The 22,977-nt window shown below is 43.6% G+C and overlaps 1 protein-coding gene across 2 annotated transcripts in view; it reads left to right on the forward strand.

Annotated features, from left to right (window-relative positions):
• DENND2B (DENN domain containing 2B) overlaps positions 1-22,977 on the forward strand; it is a 1,120,876-nt gene that overhangs the window by 663,180 nt on the left and 434,719 nt on the right. For both annotated transcript variants that reach the window (XM_078680987.1, XM_078680986.1), the window contains one exon: positions 4,003-4,139. In XM_078680987.1, the coding sequence (XP_078537113.1) occupies positions 4,003-4,139 (137 nt within the window). The remainder of the gene's footprint in view (positions 1-4,002; positions 4,140-22,977) is intronic.

The following is a 22,977-nucleotide window of genomic DNA, read 5'->3' on the forward strand; positions in this document are numbered from 1 at the left end:
TTATAGGTCGGCGTATATTGAGTAATGGGTGGTAAAACGCTCTTTTGAAGTGTAAACGTTAGATCAAAATTATTGAAGAGAGCATTTATTTCCTGGCCCTCCCCAGAGAGTTCCATGTGCCATTCTTCTGCTTTCATACATGTGGGAGTAACCTCAGTGTTTTGCCCAATATTTGAACATAAATGACTGTTAAAATCCCCACGCACAATCAGGTTGCCAAATAAAAAATCATTCCGCTGCAATTGATCTCAGAGCCTGGCTAGCTCCTTCAGACTCGACGCACTCAAATCCCTATTATAAAAATTAATTTTTGTAAATCTTTTCGTTCTACATACTGCCACTTTTAACCCTAACGCCACTGTTGAGTTCCAGTTTAATAGATTCACTGACCCACCCAGCTCAAGTGCAATAAAAATAATTAGACCTCCCTTTGCTCTCCCATATCTCAAACCTTCGGCTGGGAGGAAGGACAACCTATATCCCTCCCAAAAAAATATGTTTTCCACCTCCCTTCTCTTGTAGGCAAATTATCTCATACTCAGTTATGGTTTGAATCCATCTTTCATCCTTAAATTTGGCACCTAGCCCTGCCACTTTCCTGGAGATCAGATTAATCTCTTCCCCCTGGAGACTGGGTGACGTGACCAATATTATCTTGTTGCCTTGGAGTCCACTTTGATAATTCTGATTAGGGTGACTTATTGGGAAGGTCATCACTCTCTCTGCCTTACCCCTGATAGCAAAGCTAACTGAATTTGGGAGTCAGTCACTATTGATTGTGCTAGGCTATGTTCGATGTCCACCCCCTGTCAATCCAGATCATTAAGGTCCGATAGAGGGGCATTAGTGTTTGACCGCCAGGCCCTCCTCCCCTCAGTGAAAGGTCCTTCCTCTATCTCCCTCCCATTACTGACTCATCTGGCAATGGAAGCTGGCCTGTAAAAGAAACCTAATGTAAGAGGTTTAATGGCTGAGGCATGAAAGGGAAACTCAGCCGAGTTTCTCAATATATTGTGGGCTAGTTCTGGGAATCTGAAGGTGACGATCACCGTGTCACCATTGAAAGCCTTTCTTGATTTCCCTATCCCGGCAACCCTTCTAGCCATCAGAATAAGAGGGTGATCTCCTATATTAAATCCGCTATATTTCCCTAGCTAGTGGGATACTTTGTTGATAAGGGTATCTGTGGACTCTTCTGTGCCCACTCCCAGACTATTCACCCCACCAACACTATGGTATAAGGACAACAGTCCGGGGGAGATCAATCATCAGCATCCCTGTACTATAAGTATTCTTAAGGCTTGCCCCTCCTGGTGCCTGCACATGTTGTGGAGAATATTGATTCTCAACCCCCTGCCACCTCCCCCATCACCCTGTTGATGGATATTAGGTCTATTAATTGTCTCAGTCGCCTGCTCCCCCTGTCCACTTCAAGACCCAGCCTCCATGGGCCTGCTAGGGATGATTGATCGATTCCTGACTCACATTTCCCTTGCGTAGTAGGATACGCAGACTACAAATGGGCCCTACTCTGGGATGGAGCATTGGAGATATTTCCAGCATATTTTCCACTTTCCCCAAAGTCTCTCTGGTGTCTGATAACCCTTTTTCCAACCTGGCCCAGAGCTTTGATAATAGATCGGTCATCAAGTTTGTAATTGTGCCCCTCAGCGTGTTCCAGAAGTCTTCCATAGTAGTCCGAGTTTTTTTGCTTTATGTGATCTCTTTGGAGCTGGTGAAGCCTCTTCCTCTGAACTATGTGCCAAAGCTTTGGGCAGTCCGTTGACCTACGCCCATCGTATCCGGAGATGAGACTCTTAAACCTGTATCACTTCTCTCTTGTGCCACTGTCTCTATAGCCTGCTATCCATCCCGTTCACCGGGGTGTTCATGTCAGCTACTACTGCAAGATCCCTTGAAGCTATACAGGCAGTACTGGGCCCGTAAGACCCATGGACGATCTCCTCTCTGCTTTCTCCATCTCCAGTGTTATTGCCACCACTGCCGTAGCTAAATACGAGTCAATACTGGCCCTTTTGTTAGTGGACAGATGAACCACAGTAGTTGCTTTTCTCTTGCCCATACTCGATAATTAGTCTAAACTGGCCCCCCCAAGTTCCCGTAGGACTCTCAAGCAACCGCAAATCCCAAAAATAAATAATATACAGTCAACAAGAGCTCTCCGAGCTGCTTACCACCGTCTTGTCCTTCCTTCTTCTTTACTTGTGTTACAAATTACCCGGGGCTTTTGTGTATGAAGGCTGTTCAGCTACTTTTCCATATTGCCACCTTTAACATTAATGGGCAACCAAGGGGGTGGGCCCAGCCCCGCCTCTATCTGCCGTGGACGGGTGCAGACGAGCCAGTCCTTGGCCCGGGCATGGCCCGGACGCCCGTGCTACGGTAGCCCCAAATGCTCAGTTGCTGGCGTGGGTGTAGGCGCCTCCTGGTGCTGGGGACCTTGGGGATTGTAGTCCCCAACATGGCAAGATTCGCGGTGGCTTTACCCGGCTCCAACGCTGCGGGAGCCCCAAATGCTCTTATGCACCTCTGGGCGCGGTTGCTAGTGTGTGCGTGGCTCTGGGTACCTTGGGGATAGTAGTCCCCCCCCCATGTGGCAAGTTTAGCGGTGTCTTTACTGGGCTCCCACGCTACAGGAGCCTCAAATGCTCTAATGCGCCTCCGGGCGTGGTTGCTGGCGTGGGTGTAGGTGCCTCCTGGAGCTGGGGAACTTGGGGATTGAAGTTCCCCAACGTGGCGAGGTTCGCAGTGGCTTTACCGGGCTCCTGTGCTGCGGAAGCCCCAAATGCTCATCTGCACCTCTGGGCGCGGTTGCTGGCATGGGCGTAGGTGCCTCCTGTCACTGGGGACCTTGGGGATTGTAGTCCCCCAACGTGGCAAGGTTTGCGGTGGCTTTACCAAGCTCCCGTGCTGTGGGAGCCCCAAATGCTCTTCTGCGCCTCCAGGCGTGGTTGCTGGCATGGGCGTAGGTGCCTCCTGATGCTGGGGACCTTAGGGATTGTAGTCCCCCAATGTGGCAAGGTTTGTGGTGGCTTTACCAGGCTCCCGTGCTGAGGGAGCCCCAAATGCTCTTATGCGCCTCCGGGCGCGGTTGCTGTTGTGGGTGTAGGGGCCTCCTGGCGCTGTGAAACTTGGGGATTGTAGTCCCCAACGTGGCACAGTTTGCGGTCGCTTTACCGGGCTATTCTGTCTAATAGCTCAAGGCTGCTTACAAAAGTTAGTATCTACTAAGTAAAATCTTACTCCTGTTGAAAACTTTTTCTGCAGAACCAAAAGACTTGTGTGGAACATAATAAACACAAGTCAACTGTCACTTGCACTTAGAGTTACTCTTGGATACAAAGATTTATAACATGTTTAATACCTTTACACACCTATGGTGCATTAGGTACACATGTGTTTTATAAACACCTAAATGCAGTAGATACACCCAGGTTGTACAACATTAGGTAGACAAGTAATATGATACTTAGCCGCTAATAAGTAAACTATGAAACAAACTAGCACACTCATTGGATGATTTCATCAGTGATATCAATGGTGTCATTTGAGATGTCACCGGTGATGTTATAAATTATGTCATAGAACATGTCATAATTGATGTCATATGTGAAGTCATATGCAGGGCAAGGTCAGTGCGAAAGTTATATTTAACTAAGGGCTGCTGTATATAACTGATGAATTTCTGTGTTTTTTTTTAGCTCAAAACTTTAATGTTGTCATTGACAATGATTGTTTTTAGCAAACATGAGACTGACAAGACAGGTGAAGCTGTTTCTAGGCCGGACCTAAAAATGACATACAAGAGTGTAAATGGTTTTTTTGTGCTATATTACTCTGAATATATTATCATTAATTACATTGTTTTATAATTTACTTCCCTCTTTCTGTCTTCGGAAAGTGAAACCACCTTGACATTCATATATCAAGCATTACTCATGTCATCTGGATTTAATATTACACAATTTTCTTGACTTGCAGAAAGTCCCTGGAGTTTGAGGATGCTTCGAGTGTTCAGTCATTGAGCCCGCCCTCACCTACTGAGAATGGCACCGACAGGCAGCACAGATCTGGTTCCAAGAGCACTTTAGAGGAGAACACATATGAAGACATTGTAGGTAAGGAACGGTTGCAACACATGAAATTAGCAATTGCTATTGTGGGTAGGTAGTGTGTAGTTGGACACTCTCTTCAGGCCTGCTTGGCTATGGAAAGTTATGCCAAGCAGAATTCAAATTTGCGTATATTATTTACCATTTCATTTTTTAAATTTATTTTAGAATTGTGCAGAAGTTAAAATTGCCATTTGTTACATTATATTAGGTGGATTTGTCTAATATGACTAATCAACCATGAGGGCATCCAGTCGATGGAGCGGGCATGTGCGCTTAAGACTGAAGGTGTTGGGTGTCAGCCCCTATGAGTTAGTCAAAGAGCCAGGTCTTCAGCTTCTTGCAGAATTCAAGAATTGAAACAGCATCTCTGATTACGTGAGCAAGTTTGGTCCAAGTCTTGGGTGCAATGTAGAATGCTAAACCTCCTACTCAGCTTTTGAGGATGTGGGGGGTGGGAGCGTGCGAGTGAGAGAGGTTGTGCGTTGAGGTTGAGGTTGTGTCTGGTGGGTTAGTAGAAGTGAAGGGGTTGTTCAGGTATGTTGGACCGGTGTTGTGCAGTGCTTAGTATGCATGCGTGAGGAATTTGAATTGACAGTGTTTGTGTATGGGGAGTCAGTGGAACTCTCTGAGGTGTGGTGCAACATGGGTGCATTGTGGGAGGTCAAGGATGAATCTCGCTACAGCGTTATGGATGGTCTGGAGTTAGTGGAGGAGATGGTTGAAGAGCCCAACGTATAGTGTGTTGCCTTAGTCTAATCTGCTTGAGTTGAGGGCTTGCGTGATGGTTTCGTCTGGAGTTCCAGGGCAGCCATTTGTAAATCGTGCGAAGCATGCAGTGAATGTTGAAGCAGAAGGAGCTGACTTCATTGACCTGTGCTGTCATGTTGAGCTTGTCATCCAGAATGATTCCTAGGTTTGTGGTCCTAGCTCTGATGTCCAGAAGTGGCGTCCCAAATTGAATTCTTGTTCCTGAAGATCAGCACTTCCGTCTTGTCGGAGCGGAGTTTTAGGCATTTGGTTCTCATCCAGTCTGTTACATTAATAATGCAGTTGGAGAAGTTGGTTGAGAATAGAACAGGAGCAAATCTTGACAAAGTATGTCTATCAACTTCACACAAACGTCTTATTTTTTTAACCCAACTGTTATTTAGTAAAATACAAACGTAAAATTCAGTCTCTACAGCATAGATTCAAAAGCTGTGGTTCTATGCAGCAAGCTTATTATTCATTTTTTTTAACTTATGCGATAACTATGTTTGGGTAGGCGAGTCATAAACAGACAATGTCAATATGTGGTGGATGTTAGTTAGCTTCGTGGTTGCTTCTTGGTGAGCTCACAAAAGTATTAGATAATTTTCCTTCACATCATTCCAGAGAGAGTAAAAGCTATCTTCAGGACACAGAAGTCTGAATGTGCTCATGAATGACTTTGGGTATGAATGAGCGTGAATGGGTGAAAAACTTGAAGAAATGAGAGTGCCTCAAATGGAATAATAATTTTAACATATTTAGTAATTGATATATGTACTTTTTTTTTAACATACTAATGTGAGAAACTTGAGCTTTATTGCTCACGTCTCCATGTTTGTTATGTTATTTGATTTAGTATTGCCATTGGTAGATGGGGTTGTCTTTTCAAGAAGTTCTGAGGTTTCTGTGATAGCACACCTTCACACGATGAATTTGACCGTAGTCTATCAGCAGGGAGAATGTCAAGTGAATGAGTCAACTTCAATAACTTCAGTGAGTTAACCTGGTGTTTGATGGGTGAGATTGAACAGCTGTACCAGGGTGCCTATTCCAAGTCCTAGAGCCAAATGACCAGAGCAGCCTTGTGGCACAGTGGTTTCTTGAACTTTTGAATGCTTGGTGAGTATTCGCTTGAGGAGGGTAGAAGTCCTTCATTACTTTATTTTCAGTTATAGAAAGATTTACCTAGCCGTTGTCGTAGGTCTACAGTCCACATGTAGAAGCTGGACAAAAGTTGTTTAGGTTCACTTTATTCAGTGTAGTAAAGCAGTGATATCAATTTTGTTATGTTTAATGGTAAGTGTGTGAAATATTATCTTGATGACCATGACAAAAGGACCAAGTTGCATTAACAGAGACAAGATTAACATTAGGGTTGGCAGAAGATCCCATGTCACCAGGACCCGCATTTCAAGTACCACACTCACCAATTTAAGCCACTTTGGTCCAATTGGTTTAGTTTTTGTGACTCAAGACTATTTAATATGAAAGTACCAGGCAGTTATTTTGAAGCCTGGAGATGAGAACATGCTGTCCCCAGTGACATGGATTCATCTGGTACAGTATGGAGGTGTATTTCTTTCCATCCGTCAGCAATCTGGGGATAGCATTAAGAACGGTTTGTGGTTGGAAGTGCAGTAAAGTTGGACTGCAGTTGGAGCAAATGGGCTGAAGCGTCAGAGAAAATACATAATTCACAGTTCACATGCTGGAGGTCCTGCTTCAGGCCTCAGAGGGCGCTTTTATTGGAAACAGATTCTTTGGGCGGCCATCACAACGTGTTTTATGGACTAAACCACTATTTTATTCATGCACTTTTTGGCCTCAACTCAAAAAGTGCAAAATTGGTGTATTTGTTAATAGAAATGATTGGTCAGACTGAAGTTATCTCTGGAAACTGTGCGGTTTGCTTTGGCTTTAGTTGATTTTAGTGTTGCTTGGGCCATAAGAAGTGCTTGTTGCAGCTTTTTTTGTTTCCCTATATGTTTTGGTGTATTTGCTGAGCAATTATTAATCTCCCTGTCCTCCCTGCACTTGGCAGTCTTGAACTGGCACTGCTGAGCACGCTTATAACGGGCTGCACGAGTATCCCCTTACCAAGAGGCAGGGCGTTCCTGCCTGCCAAGGTTAGCATTCTGTCAAATGCTTCTAGGGCTTGTGTGTTTTACAGTACCCCATGCTGTGCTTAAGACAGGCAGAGGTTTATTTTGCTGGAAATCCCAATGTCATAATATCTTATTCCACATGCTGGCAGATTCAAGCACGTTTAGGTTGGCTCTTCTCGCTCTTTCCAGAACTTTGACATGCTCGTGTGTGAGTGGCAGGTGGTAAGGATATAATTTCTGGTATGAGACAAAGAAGCTTGGGCCTAGATGTACGAAGCATCAGGCAACACTGCAAGAAAATATTCAGCAGTGCATTGTGCAAGTCGCACAGCAGCCTGGAGCCAATATGTACAAAGTGTTGCCATTGATTGTGTCATCCACCACCCATGACACTAATGTTTTGTTTGTATGACACTAAACGATTTAGCACAGTGCTTTAGCGTAAACCCAAGCAAGGGGGTTGGGGCGAGGGGGTCTGTTTGTACTTAAAACACGCCCTCCAGTACACATTTCCACATTCAGAAGCGTAAAGTGCGTACTGCGTGGTAATTTGCAGCCATTACACGTATTACTTGTAATAGGAAAATCACATAATTATCTTTACGACTATTGTTTGCTCCTGTTTTTATTTGGTGCTCGGATTCCATGCAAAGCCTGGCCGTTATATTTTGTGTGACTTTATTGGATCAGGACTTTCCATAGAATCCTATGGGCACAACAACAATACATCTGGCTGTCTCTCTTTCCCCAGGAAAACGACAGACAATATTGGAACGGTGTTGGTAAACATACTCAGGAGCGAAATCGAATAGCTCTGTCAAACTGGAGACTGCGTACCAGAAGGCGAGCCCTTAGGCCTGTCTTTACGCTCCAGCCAGTAAATGCAAAAACAGGGTTTCGCCCCAGCCGTATGCAAATCAGTCTTGACCCTTCTCTTAATTGCAACAGTCCAGCCCGAACTGCCAGGACAGGTCCTCCTTTAACTGAAATACTAGCAACATAAGACTGGTTTCGCCCTTCAGCCAGGTATAGCTCGGTTCCAATGGCACAGAGTGGATTGGGATGCGCACCGAGTGATTACCAGTGGTTGAGATTAATGCAAGCATTCCACTCATCACTGTTATATACTTGTTGTGTCTTTACATTCCAGCAGGTGAAGTGAGAGTTTATTTTGAATCTACGGCTAAAGGATGCCAAGCATGTGGTCTGGTAGAAGGACAACATCCCTTTGTGGTGTCTTCTCTATGTTCCAGTTTCCCTTTCCCCTAATGGTTAGGTGTTACGTCCTTGAATGGAATGTTGAGACTCAATGTAAACTCCAGGTTCCAGAGGAGGCAGTTAAGGCTGTCCTCCTTCGGATTGGGTGTTGAATAGCGTACCACCTACTTAGCAGGCCACATTGGAGTCTGATCCTTCCCCCATTCATCCCTACTCGTGCTCCCCTAAGGGAGGGTATAAGAAATGTAATTCCCAAGAAAATCTGAATCAACAATGCCCATCGGTTCCACATTCATTATTATGACTTGAGTGCCTCTCTTTTTGCGCATATTTGAGGGACAATATGTAAAGTATTGTGTGACCTCTACAATATGCACTCTATGAATTCCCTATGAAGTCTGTAGATAGTACTATGTAATACTTGGATGCATCATATTTATGTAGCACTAGATTCTGATTTGTAAGCAGGGTGCTGCTTAAAACCATCTATTTCTAAAGTGAGTCTACACTCCGAGTTAAGCTGTGTTCACCATTGTAACCTCATAAACGGCTGAGATCGCTCAGACCTTTAACAATGGATTTAAACTGAGTGCCATGGTCCTGGGGAGCCCCTTACAGACTTTTGCTAACTTGGGGTCCTGGGGTCAGACTATCTACATTGTTATATGAAAGTTACTCATGACATCAATTCTAGGAAAAATTATTTATGAAAACGTTAGTCTGTCGAGGTGGAACCGAATGGCTGGAACTGAGATTAATCAAATTGTTGTGACGTTCATGCCTTTTTGAACCTAAAAAGATCATGTTTGGAAAGTCACCCGAGGGGTCTTGTATTGTTAGATCTATAGTTCAATTCTATTATTGCACCCCATCAAAAAGCATCCTGGAGCCTGCATAGGAAAGTGCTCGGCGTGAATTCCAGTCCATGGGGATTCTAGAACTAATAATGTGCCAAGCAGACATTTTCTGATCATTCCCACAAGGTTGCTTGTAATGAATCGTGTGTGAGTGATTTATGGCTTTGGGGAATTCGACAACCTTAGCGAAGTTTAAACCACATTCCTGCTTGCGGTTCAGACTGGGCCACACCAAAATATAATTGCTTAGTAATTTCTGTGTGGAGAGAGAACATGTTGATTCTGGTATCCTTCCATAAACTTGTACACATAATTATGAGTCTGATTGTTGAAAATGATGCCAGTCTTCCCGACACTGGCATGTGATGAGGTTCATTGTTCAGTTTTGGTTTCAGCTGCACTGTTCAGAGGGGTTATTAATGCCTACATGAGGAAGAAGTGAGTGTTCCTATTTTGAGAACCTATTGCATGTTTGAGTGATTTGAAAAAGTATGCCGAGCAAAATTTGTTCTAAAAAATCACATACATTTGATGTGTTTTCCCCAAAAAAAATACACGCCAAAATAATAAGAAACTAGATTTACAACGAAATAAAAATAGCACAGAGCCCATTTTTTCGTTATTGGTAACTACATTATTTGACATAAAAGTAAAAGGATACAAGTGTTAAAAAGGTAAAGGTTACAGGTAGGCATAAGAGTAGGCGTTACAGTTGGAATTAGGGCTACGTTAAGTGCTAGGGATTTAGTGAATGAAAGGGTAGGATGAGTTAATAGGGAAGGGGATGAGGTGAGGATTAGGAAGAGTAAGGATTTTGTTTTAACTCTCTAATCATGATGCTCCATAGAATCTAAAATGAACATTTCCGTGTTCATCATGGTTTCTTCATCTGTTGTTATCTGCCTGATAGTGCTAATTTGCTGTAAGTGGACCTTCTAGATTAGTTGTATATATTTTACTTGATAAATCATATGTAATCAGTGACAATAGAGTGTTCCAGAGCACACTGTTTAAAGATCTTGAAAGGTGTGCTTGCATGATTATTATTCACAGTAGCTCATTTGGCCAGGCTTCTTGTCCAGAATACTCCAATGGCGTGTCCATCCTTTTCTCCACTGATCCCCATAAACTGACACGCTTGCCACTTCTCCCATTGCCTTCAGTATGCAGCTTCCAGGTCACAGTGATCCATAAATGTGGACCGCCACTGGCAGAAATGAGGAGGATCCTTGTCCAACAGAGATCTGCAATACAAAGCCTTGTATCACAGCATCAATGAATACTGAGCCTTTAACTTCTTCTGGCGTATATCTGCCCCAGATCCAGGAATGATTGTGTTTCTCCTATCAACTTTCTTAGCTCCTTGAACGCTTCCTACCAAAACTCCACTAAACCTGTGGAACGAGAAACATGCCACCCATATTGGGAGCAATGAGCATTCCTCCTATGCCCCCACTTGTTTAATTATTCTGATTCGTGGGGGCGTGGCCAGCAAGATGGTGAATAGATGCTCCAATTTAGTGCTCTACTGGGTCCCTACAAAATCCAGAATGAATCTAGCACTCAGAAACTCCATCACACCTGCTAAATACCCCCAGCTAACACTGACAACGAGATCCCCAGATCCAGGGGTCTCAATAGATCAGAAACCACACCCTGGTGAAATAAAGACGCAGCAGGGAGACGCGAGTCTCCAAACCAAGATGGCAACCGCTGTACCCCGTAGATGAGGAGACAGAAGAACAGAGACATGGAGTACCTCAGTAAGCAACATAGTGCTTCTGATATAGCTGTGAGAGAAACTGCGGATGCCCCCTTTTTCATGAGGCGAGTTTCCAGCCTGGTCCGAGAGTCCCTGGAAGCACAGGGACCGAGGCAAGAGAGTGGCCCGGATGCCCTGAGAGACTGGAGGTTGGTGCACACCGGATCAACCTCACCTTGGGGCCCATATCTACGGGCGGCTAACCTCTACAGGCCATGACAGAGCTCCGCTTTGATTTACGAGGTGTGACATGCTTCTTAATTGAGATGAGGTGCAGTGGTTACCCGGTATTGGGGTCAGTGGAGCTCCCTTTCCCAGCCACGGCCCGTGGAGGGAGTTTCAGTGGGGCGGAGCGGGGGAGGGGCAGGGTGGGTGGTGCTAAAAACCGGAGTATGGATAATTGAAGGTAAGTAAACAATTTAATAAATGAAACGAATTTCGTAGCACACCCTGCATCACATTTTGCGATGCAGGGCGCGCTACGAAATTCGTCTACGACTATCCGTCAAGACCTGGATAATGGCGGCACGATGGCACTCACTCTATTAGATTTGAGTGCCGCTTTTGACACCATATCCCATGAAACTCTGATTAAGACCCTAGAAGGAATAGGGGTGAGAGGTACAGCGTTGGAATGGTTAGAACATTTTCTATCAGACAGGTCTTATCAGGTTTTCTCCAAAAATAATACCTCCAATATTCTAACCTCCCCATATGGAGTACCCCAGGAGTCAATCTTGAGCCTGCTACCTTTCAATATGTATATAACCCCTTTAGCGAAAATAGCATAAGAATCGGGCCTTACAATATTCTCTTATGCGGATGATACTCAGCTGGTGTTCTCCCTGTCAACAACAGATGAAGCTAACACCTCCTCTCTCCGCTCTGGGCTACAGAGAATGGCGAATTGGATGCACACCAAGAAATTAAAACTAAATGGGGAAAAAATTGAACTGCTCATTTTTGGAGAACAAAAAGAGCTATGGAGACAAACCCATTGGCCCACGGAAATGGGCCCTACCCCGGTAGCGGTGCAATCTGCCCGCAACCTAGGAGTGATAATCGATGACAAACTGTCCATGCGCGCGCAAGCAGCCAAAACAGCATCGATCTGCTTTGCCATTCTAAAGTGGCTGAGAAAAATCTTGTGGCAACTCCCTGAAGGGGCGCAAAAAACCGTAGTCCAGGCCTTCATTGGCTCTAGATTAGATTATGGGAACATCTTATATCTAGGTGCCAACAAAGAGATCAAGCGGCGGCTACAGGTCGTCCAAAATGCAGCAGCCAGGGTACTCCTCCATCTCCCTGGGCGGTCACATGTTTCTGAACATTTACGTAATTTACATTGGCTCAAGATGGGCAATAGAGCTAAATTTAAAGCACTGTGTTACATGTTCAGAATAAACACAGGGGAAGCCCCAGCCTACCTATGTAAACTGGTTCAGAAATATACCCCCTCCCGAAATCTTCGATCACTACATCAGGCAAGATTTGTTGTCCCGAGGTTTAAACGGGTACGAATGGGCGTACGCTCCTTCGCCTATCTGGCGCCTGTTCTGTGGAACTCGATCCCGCTGAAACTGCGTCTAGAACCAAGCTACATAAGATACCGGAAGGGTATTAAAGCATGGCTCTTCAACCAATAGTTATTACTCCTCCTGGTAGAGTACGGATCCAAGGAGCCGGGAAACCCTCAGGGTAGCTGTTGCACCATACAAGTGTAATAAATAAATAAATAAATAGAGGGCTAAAATGATGACCGTCACTGCCCCTTCTAATTGTGAGGGAGTGACGTTGCAGGACTGGACTCTGAGGAGGCAGACGGCCTTGCCCGGCCCGGTCGTGCACGGCGCCGCGGTAAACAAACCCTGTCAGCTTAGGTAATGCTAGTTTCAATATGATCAAATTAATTTGCCCATGCATATTTTCAAAGGTACAGTGCCAAGTAAAGGGCCCCTGCAAGAGGGTAGGGGCGAGGTGACACCCTAGCACAATAGGAAAGGAATGGGGCAACTCCTCTTCCCTGTTTTTTCTTCACTGCAGTATTTAGCGCCCCCCCCGACACACACAGGTGTGATCAGCGCTGTTCTTTTCATTCAGACTTCTTGGGTATTTTATCTACTACTTGTGCTCGCACTTGCCTGTTCTGATTTGTTTTCTTTTGCATTCAGCCTGGTTGTCTCGCAATTGTGTAATAATACCTTTTGTGGACGCAGGGGGTGTGATCGGGCAGTGGCCCATTAACTGCTGCCGAGGCGAATGAATGGGCAGCCCCTCACTTATCCCTTGAAGGGACAGGGCGTCTTACAATTGCGCTCCTTCGTGGGGACTCACCTGGTGCTGGCCCACGTCTATTGGAAACAAGCATTTGTAATACAATAGGTCTCGCATTATGAAAGTTTGATCTATTGGTATTGTAAATGACACATTTTTTATTTATGTGTTGGTTTTGAAAATAGCGAAATTAATAGCTTTGTCATTTACAATGCCAATAGTTATAACTTTGGCAAATGTGACACCTATAGCATTTGTAATGCAATATGTGATGTATTGATATTACAAATAACAATGGCTTTTAATTTTTTTTAAATAATTAATACTTAAATAAAAGTTATTGTAATTTATAATGGCAATAGCTTAAACTTTTGTAAATAACGTTTTCGAAGATTATGTTCAGTGTATTTTATTGTGACAAAAATCCAAGAACAGAAGTGAAATATAAACATCTTTTTGTGACATTTGGAATAAAGCTTGAAACATTGAGAGAACATATTTGAACCAGTTGTTGTTGAATGGTTGCACATATTGATGCTGTGGTGGTGCTGAGTGATGTTGTGGCGGCGAGTGATGCTGTGGCGTTCAGTGATGCTGTGGTAGTACATAGTGATGTTGTGGTGCCCCTGAGTGATGCTGAGGTGGTGCAGAGTGATGTTGTGGTGATGCGATAGAATGAGTGCGGTAGATAGAATGAGTGCGATAGATAGAGTGAGTGCGATAGATAGAGTGAGGGCGATAGATAGAGGGAGGGCGATAGATAGAGTGAGGGTGATAGATAGATTGATAGAGTGAGGGGCGATAGATAGAGTGAGGGCGATAGATAGAGTGAGGGTGTTAGATAGATAGATAGATCGATAGATAAATAGATAGATATAGTGAGGGCAATAGAAAGATAGATAGATAGAGTGAGGGCGATAGATAGTTAGATAGTGTAATTATGTGGCACTGAGTGGTATTTGGAGTGTATGTTGCGTTCAGCGCAGTGTAAATATGTAGCATATAATTATGTGGCACTGAGTGGTATTTGGAGTGTACGTTGCATTGAGTGCAGTGTAATTATGTGGCGTGTAATTATGTGGCGCTGAGTGGTATTTGGAGTGTATGTTGCATTGAGTGCAGTGTAATTATGTGGCGTGTAATTATGTGGCAATGAGTGGTATTTGGAGTTTATGTTACATTGATTGCAGTGTCATTATGTGGCATGTAATGTGGCACTGAGTGGTATTTGGAGTGTATGTGGCACTGAGTGGTATTTGGAGTGTGAATGATAGCTGTGCCTAGCTTCATAATATTAGCATTCATCAATTGTATATGTATTTTCAAATCATGTATATCACACTTGCCAATTATGTCATACTGTGAATCAACTGTTTATAAATGCATGGATTACGCTTTAAATGTAGATCTGCTTAATATCCACTAGTTTGCGTTCACAGGCAAGTAGATAGATGTACGTGTATATGTCATTTAGATATGAATGAATACATTGCATACATATATTTAGATAGCAAAGACTGTATCTCAACTTTGACTCTTATAAAAGCTCATTCGCTTTTACATGGGGAATATTATATTGGTGTGAAATCACTCCCTATGATGTCACTTTTATGACATCACTGAGTGTGATGTCATTGTAAACTGCATATGCTAATTATTCCCCCTCGAAGTTTTGGGGGAATTGCGATTCAGGGGCATAGCCAGTGTGTCATGGGTGCTGGTGCAAGGAAGAAACCCCCCAGGCTGCTGTTTAAATTATTAAATGCAGCAATAATCAGGGTTCAGTGGGCCTCTCAGGCCTCTGAGTCCTGGTGCCACTGCACCTGCTGCACCAGTGTAAGTTACGCCCCTGTTAGTGCCGAGAATGGGGTTGCCTAATTATTTAGACTGCGTCAACATGCTCCCCAGCTGCAACCTGATTAAGCAAACGGAGGTGCCGGTGAAGGAAATAACCGAACATACTGGGATTAAACTTTCAATTGCCCTTCTGACTGACCCAAGGAAAATGGACTCCTCGTGCTTTGAATAACTTTTACCCATTAGATTCTTCTGTGCATCTCTCCAGTGCAGACCGGCCATGGCCCTCATTACAAGTGATGTTTTGAGAAAAATATCACCAGGTCCAACCTGCCAATATTTCTGGGGAAAAATACGGCTTATGTGCAGTAAGAACCAAATTTTTAATGTTATGCCTCAAGAGCTTGTGATAGGCGATAATTATCGAACTGGATAAAATACTGAGCAACTCTGTGTCAATTGTTATGCCCTCCAATTGCGGACAACTCGTATGAATTTTGCAGAGAAAATCAAAAGAAACCTACACGCTCTCAGCATTCTCTCTTAAAATTGCTGTGAAAATGTGGGTGAATTTAGTAATATGTAGCGTGTGGAGTGACTGTACTGTGGTCAGTGTCTGTAATGTGTGATGTAAACTGAGAATTTGCATGCTCGGGTGTCTTGGAAAAGAGATTGCGTTTTAGATATATTTTACTTATCTGGGGTTGTCTGGGGTCGTTCACAGTAACCGAAGTACCGTCTTCCGGTCCTGCCATAAAGTACAGTACTGCTTCTGCCTGGCTTTCCTGCACGCACTCATTCACACAGCGGAAGAAAGAGTATAACGCTGCTGCCGTCCGTGGAGTGGGTGCGGGGTGTAGTTGTCGAGTTAGCTCTCGATGCTACAAGGGGCAGTTGGCAGAGCTCCTGGGAAGGTACAGTCACAACTCAAGTTTGCTGTCATCCGAGACGGCAGCAAGGCTTATCTTTAGGTGAGAACAGAGAACGTAAAGAACACTTTGGATGCGCTGAATCAATCAATGCTTGTCATTTTTTATTGTTTTTTTTAACCTCAGCGCCCAACCAGCGATTGGCTGATCTTTGCAAATGTAGAAAGTTGTCACTTGCCAGTTAATGACAACAAGGAAGTTGCATCTTGTCTGATGACACAAGACACAGCTGTGACTGACTGCGCGAGGCCGGGACGAACACCACCTGACAACAGATGAAAAAGATATAAGGCAGAAAGAAAAGTGGAGGAAGGGAGGGACGTCAAAGAAGCTCTTTTATTCAGATACCGAGAAAAATAAGTCATGGGGAAGCAGTACGTATAGTTGTGCTAAGCAGATGTTTTGGGAGTGACAGAAACATTATTGGTTAGCGGTAGGGGTAGAGAGGTAGAAAGACTGGAGAGAGAGCAGGAAACTAAAGCGAGACTTACAAGCTCTCTGCATTGCGTGACGGGGGAGCGGTTTCCTTTGAAGTCTGATGCGGGGGCGGGGGAGCCGATGCCTTTGAAGTCTGATGCCGAGGCTCACAAGCTGACAAATGGTGTGCGATGTGCACGCACCGGGCTCACATGCACTGTAGGCAATTCGTCTTTGGGTGCACTTTTGAAAGCCCTTACTTTAATCTCACCAAAGCATCCCTAACAGGATGGCTTCAGTGAGACCTAAAAACCCTCTGCATTCCTTGGCCTGACGCCCCCCAGCCAATGACTGCGATCATGTGACGGGGCTGCTGCCCACGGTGATTCACGGCCTCAAAGTAAGTGAGACTAAGCCCTGCAATGGCACCACATGATCAGCAGGCAGGCTCGAGACTGCTGATGTGCTGTGACCAAGTGTGTGCTGCCTCACAGCCTGAGCATGCCTTGCCCAAACTGCCCTGGGGTGCGTGCTACTGTCTGCTGCCATAAGTTTTACTTCTTACTCAGCTAGCTGACAGCTCCAGCGGTCCTTTACTTAGGCTAAGGCACCTCCTCTCCGTGCAGCAGCAGGGAGCTGCTCGAGACAGTGGCTGTGGGTCTGGGTAGGGTAGCAGTGGAGGCGGCCTTCCACCTCGTGTGACTCATCTTTGTCCCGTATACAGTGCTTAATTTATGCAGGTGGTTGGTTTGGAGAGAATTCATTTTTGGGGGCGAGAGTTATTTTTCTTACACCAAGTTTTGGTTACAGAGCAAGAGAGAAGTATAGAAAGGGAGCAAGAAAAAGGCAGGCAGAAATAAGGGGAAAGTGAAAATTGGAGATAGCAGGAATGAAAAATAACCTACAAGAGTGAGCTAAGGAGACAGGAAGTGTAGGTTGATTGAAGAAAAAAGGATGACTTGGATTCAAAAATTTTAAGCCTTTGTATTCATGAACCCCTACATTCTGCAGCATGAGTGATGGCCGCCTAAGAAAAAGTTTGAGATCCTTGCTTATGTTTTGTATTTGTTTGCAAATTGAGCATGGCATATGTATACAATACCAATTGACTTGTCCTGAATGGCACTGAGGCAAGCTTAAAGCCAAACCGAAAAATTACCCATTCTTCTAACAGGTGAATGTAAGACTAGTTTGCCGAATGAATTACCAGAATTCATTGATTACATCAACAATATCGATAACCATATTCAATTCACTTACTCCACGAGTATGGAAAAAATCACATACCTTGATGTACTGATGTGTTTACCAAAAGCACAGACAGGAATAACACCCTGCACTTCAATAGTTGTTACCAGATGGCCCTAAAAAGACACTTACCCTATTCACAACTACTGAGAACAAAAATAATTTCTTCCAAGCAAGAACTGTATGAATTGAATAATTACAAGATCATAACAAACTTTAAAGAGAGTTCAAATTTTAGCATCAGCAGCGGAAAGAGTTGATAAAACTGACCGTAAAGATCTACTGACTACACAAAAAAGAGAAAAATCCAGTAATAGACCTGTGTTCATATGGAAGTTCTCAACAAAAAGTAACCAGACCAAGAAAATCATGCTTAAATATTGGCCAATGATACGGAATGAAACTGACTTCAAAGGTATTTTTGATAATCTCCCACTGTTCGCATATCAACGTACAAGAAATCTTAAAGAATTTCTAAACACAGTACCTCAACCAAAAGGCATCACATACAAAGGAACTTTACCCTGTTTGAATTGCAGACATTGCAGTAATATTATCAGAGGTACAACAATGACCCATGCCACTATGGGTACTCCGGTTTGGTTATTTACCACAGCCACGTGTGATTCTAAGAACTTGATCTATCTCCTGAAGTCCCCGTGCAGGTGCACGTGGGAAATACTGGAAATACTGAACGGAAAATCAAAACACGATTAACCGAACACAAAAGCATCATAAGAAATCATGTCGAAAAAGCACCAGTTGCCGCTCATTTTTCCATACACAAGCACAATGTGAATTAAGATTTTTTGTCTTGGAAGTTGTTCCTGTGAAGGAAGGCGTTGATAACAGAAAGAAATTGTTACAGCGTGAACTGTACTGGATAAAAAAATTGTACGCTCGTTACCCGAAGGGTCTTAATGAACGCTTAGAATTTAGTTGCTACCGGTAAAGTGATTTCTATTAGTCGCATTTATAATTTTTCATTTATAATCCTTATTCATTATTTTTGTGTCAATGATGAACAAATGGTTTACACCAACGTTTGTGTTACCTTGTAATACCAGGGACGATTCCAATATGTATTTATTTCACACTGTGCACTTTTCATTTTCCACTCACGCTCCTTTTCACTCACATTCATGTTCCGATAGTCATCACTACAAGATGGCCACCAAGTCCGTAGACTTTAGAACTGGTTTCTGAATACTTCCCATTTCAAAATGGCGTTGGCTCTTTGTGTTTAACTTCTGCTTTCATCGGGCGTGAGTCTGTAGCTGCTTGGACCGGGATGCGGTCACCTACTAAGTTTCTGAGTTTCTGTGTATAGTAGTCGGTAAGAATTTCACTTGTACCTAGCTGGCGACACCATCACATCACTTTTGTAAGACCATTTCCTGATTTTAATTTCATGTATCCCCTAGAGTTCGGAGTGAAATGGACTATTTATGCAGAATGTACCTGACTCGGTGCATACAATAAAGAACCACTCGATTCTTTGCATAAGTTTTCACCGCACGCTCAAGCACTACCTTTTATAGTTTAGGGGTATCACTTTTTGGTTTATTTATCACACACTATTAGTACACTCGTTGCGTTTTAAAACCCGCACAGTTGGCTTTACTTCTATAAGTTGTTTATATCACCGTTCTTCTTAAGTTATATTTACGCTATACCGCCGCACTTTTTAACCGCAAGATTGAATGTCTCACTCGTTTTTTCCGTGATAGGCACATGACACGCTGGATTTACTATCTCTCTTAATTCGGACACATTATTTATAATAACATCAACGTCAGCCAATGCACCATGGTTCACTTGAAAGTCTTACTAACATGCTGTGAACTGCACCCTTGAGAAATTTAGATACCTTTCATATGTGTGCATATAATTTATTGAATTTGTTAACTCGTGGAGGCCATGATCCCCTTGAACCATTATCTGTTTTACTTCACAGAACGTTCCCCTGGTGAAGGGCTTGGTCCCGAAATGCATTGGGAGCATTAATCCTAAACCAGGATTTGAAGCAAGTCGCATTTATGCATCCAAACGATAATTTTGCAATAAATAAACAAAAGAATTTGTGATGATGATATTCCTGAATACCATTGTGGCGTAACATGGTTTGAAATAAATGTGAAGAAAATTGTTTTAATTTTGTTTACCTTCAATTTAAAAATAAATGGGGCTCCACCCCAGAGGAGTGCTCTATGGAGACACTGTTTTAGTTAAAACAGCGCTACCTTAATTTAAGACTAGCATTTGAACAGAGCTCAGCAAACCCAAACCATGTAGGATACTTGCAAAAAAACAGAAGCCCAGGCCCAAATGGTCAAATGGATGTCTTCGTTGCTTAATTTTGCTCGCAAATGAGTGTTACTCATAGTCATTGAAATGTCACTTATAATTACACTGAAATTAGGAAAATGTCACACATGGCAATCTGAAACCATAACCGCCATGCGCTAAATCAATATGAATAGATATCAAAGAAATGCAAGCAGTCACGAAGGATCTGCTCTAGAGGGTTAATGATGTCAAAAAACGCGCAAGACGTAACAGTTTACAGGATTCCCTGAAGGAATAGAGGGAACCGATGCAATACGCTTTCTGGGGGAGTGGCTCAAAGCAACGTTCAGGGAGGAAAATGTCTCCTTTGCTTTGTCATAGAGGGAGCACACCGATCATTGACAGCTCGCCCGCTACATGCGGCCCCCCCCAAGGGTGATCATTTTCCGTCTCCTCAACTTCCATGATCAAAACATGATACTCTGGGAAGCAAGGAAGATAGGGAAACTCAAAGATGGATCCTCCTGTTATACGATCTTCCCAGACAATTCCCAAGAAGAACAGAAACAGAGACGGACATTTGATTCTGTCAAAGCTAAGCTCTGAATGTTGCGTATGCAATATATGCTCCTCTTTCCAGCCAAGTTGAAAGCGATCTAAAAAGCCAAAACTCACTTCTTTAACACACCAGAAGAAGCTTGGAACTGGCTGGAGGAATGACCGCGTTACCTGCCACGGAATGGGGAGAAGACACATACAGACACTGAACGTTATGGGGCAAGGCCCAAACTCTGGGACACTCGGCAGAAGAGAAGAAATTGACAGAGGGGGGGATGGGGTAGATCTTTAGGGAGATTGGAAGAGCACAGGACACTTGGAGGATGCTCCACGACCTTGGAAGATGACCAATGGCGACTGGAAAGTCAGAAGTTCAAGACTGACAATGAAGAGGGGGGGGAGACTAATTGAGCCGAGACTCAGACAAAATGACACTAACTGCGGACAACTGACCATGCATAGAGAGAAATCAATGAAACGTGATGGGGACTTAAGGTGAAAAAAGAAAGGGACCTGATGGAGTAAATGGAGGATGATTTGGGCTGCAGGGATGAGCCATGAGGAGACTGCAACTTGGTCCAGCGAAGGAGCTGTGCCCTTTGATTTTCCTAATAGCAGTACAACTCCCTTTTTCCACCCTTCCCCTCTCTCCACCACTTTACCTTCATCTTTCTTCCTCCCTCCTACTCCCACCATTCCATCCCCTTTCTTTCACCCCCTCCATTTCACTTAATCTATTTTTCCTTATTGTCGAGAATGCTCTTGTTGTGTGAGTGTTGAGTTGGGATTCAAGGACAGGTATAAACATATTGATGCGGGTGAGGCACATCTGATGGGATCTTTATGCCGATTTCTCAATAGAGAGGCTTACAAAACACTGGAACAGGCCAACTTCACTCCGGCTTCCGGGGCATGGCATTTTAATTAGGAAGACGGCCCGTATATAAAAAACTCGGCTAAAGGTGCTCTCTTCACTCTACAACACCTTAAAAAAATTAAGCCCTTTATTCCAGCTGACGACTTTAAATCCATTGTACAATCGCTTGTCCTTTCCAGAATTGACTATGGCAACGCCACCCTTACTGGCTCCCCCGAAGTCCAACTTGCCCGATGATTAAATCTGTTCTCAACCTGGTGGCCAGGCTTATCTCTGACTGTAAGCAACATGATCACATCTCCCCTGTCCTCAAAAACCTCAAATGGCTTCCAATCGAAGGCAGATCCACCTACAAGATTGCCTGCATTACTCACAAATCCCTTCACCAAAACACCCCTTCGTACCTTTCAGACAAACTTCAAAAAGCAGGGTCTACTAGATCTCTGAGGAGCACTAACGCCCTTGTCCTAATCCCCCCTCAGCTCAAAAATAAAAAGACGCAATCTCGTTCATTCTCTGGTAATACCCCCTCTATTTGGAATTCCCTTCCCAAAGATCTTCGTTGCAACCCTTCTTACCCCCTCTTCAAAATAAACCTCAAGCTGCTTCTTCTCAACAAATATTGGGGTCCTTAAGTATATTGAACTCTCTGTCTATTTAATCCTTTCATCACTTCTATTCACTCCTTCCTACTACTTTTCCTAAAATCTCTCTCCTTCTTTCATCCTCAATCGAACTACTCAACCCTTCTCTATCTACTTATTCAACAGTCCTCATTCTCATTACATGATCTCTGAAGTATTCTTTATCCTAATCCACTCGTTCGACTCAAATGCCTCATTCTATGTTTTCAAATTGCCCTACGTTGATCTGTTCTTGTTGTGTAACTTATCCTGTAAAGCGCTATGATACTCCTGGGTCCAGCTAGTGCTATATAAAACCTTTTAAATAAATAAATAAAAATAAAAGTAGAATCTTTTTTAGCAAACTCAGCTGAGGTGCCACAGTTCCTACCTCAGCAAGGGCCCTGGCACATCCTGATGAATCTGGACATTTAAGCCTCGGTGGCAGGAGGTTTCAGTGCACGATAAGCCTTTGTAGGCACTAATGCTTCAAGCACTATGCAGCCGTTCTTCAGTTATGAATTTATAACAATCAGACTTAATCCCAAAAACGTATTGGAAAAGCGCTATGAACCCCTTTGAGAAAACAAATTCTACTGTAATCACTCGCCCTCAGGAATATTCATCTGATTCATAAGAGCCATTTGGATTTTGTGTGTAAAAGAGGATGTGCATAGAAGATTCATGCACTGGCTATGCAGTCTGCTGTTGAAATGGCCCATTTTACTGCTCCAAATGATCGTGGCATTACCTTAGCCGCTGGATCGATCATTAGAATCCTGTTTGTATGTATGAGTAGTGGGGAGCTGTTTAGTAGTGAGGGTCACAGAAAGGCCTTGAGGAGGCAAATCAACATTAGGTACTCAATATTAGGTTTATTTAGACAATTGTCCATAAAACATTCTAAAAAACATAGGGATAGGTATCTACATGCAGTTGAATGTTCAAAGGCCAAAGGAAGTAAACCGATACTTGAATAGTTGAGTCTTTCCTTCCTTTCTGAACAGTGCCCTGCCATTTTGAGCATCACCTTCTCGGCACTTCAAGGAGCGCCTCAGGCTCCTAAAGACCTCCCCGGTAGCAGGAAGTGCCATTGATGCACTCTGAGCAGTACATGGCAATTAGAGCTGACTTGCA

This window comes from Lissotriton helveticus, chromosome 3_1, assembly GCF_964261635.1.
Source record: "Lissotriton helveticus chromosome 3_1, aLisHel1.1, whole genome shotgun sequence".
Lineage (NCBI taxonomy): Eukaryota > Metazoa > Chordata > Amphibia > Caudata > Salamandridae > Lissotriton > Lissotriton helveticus.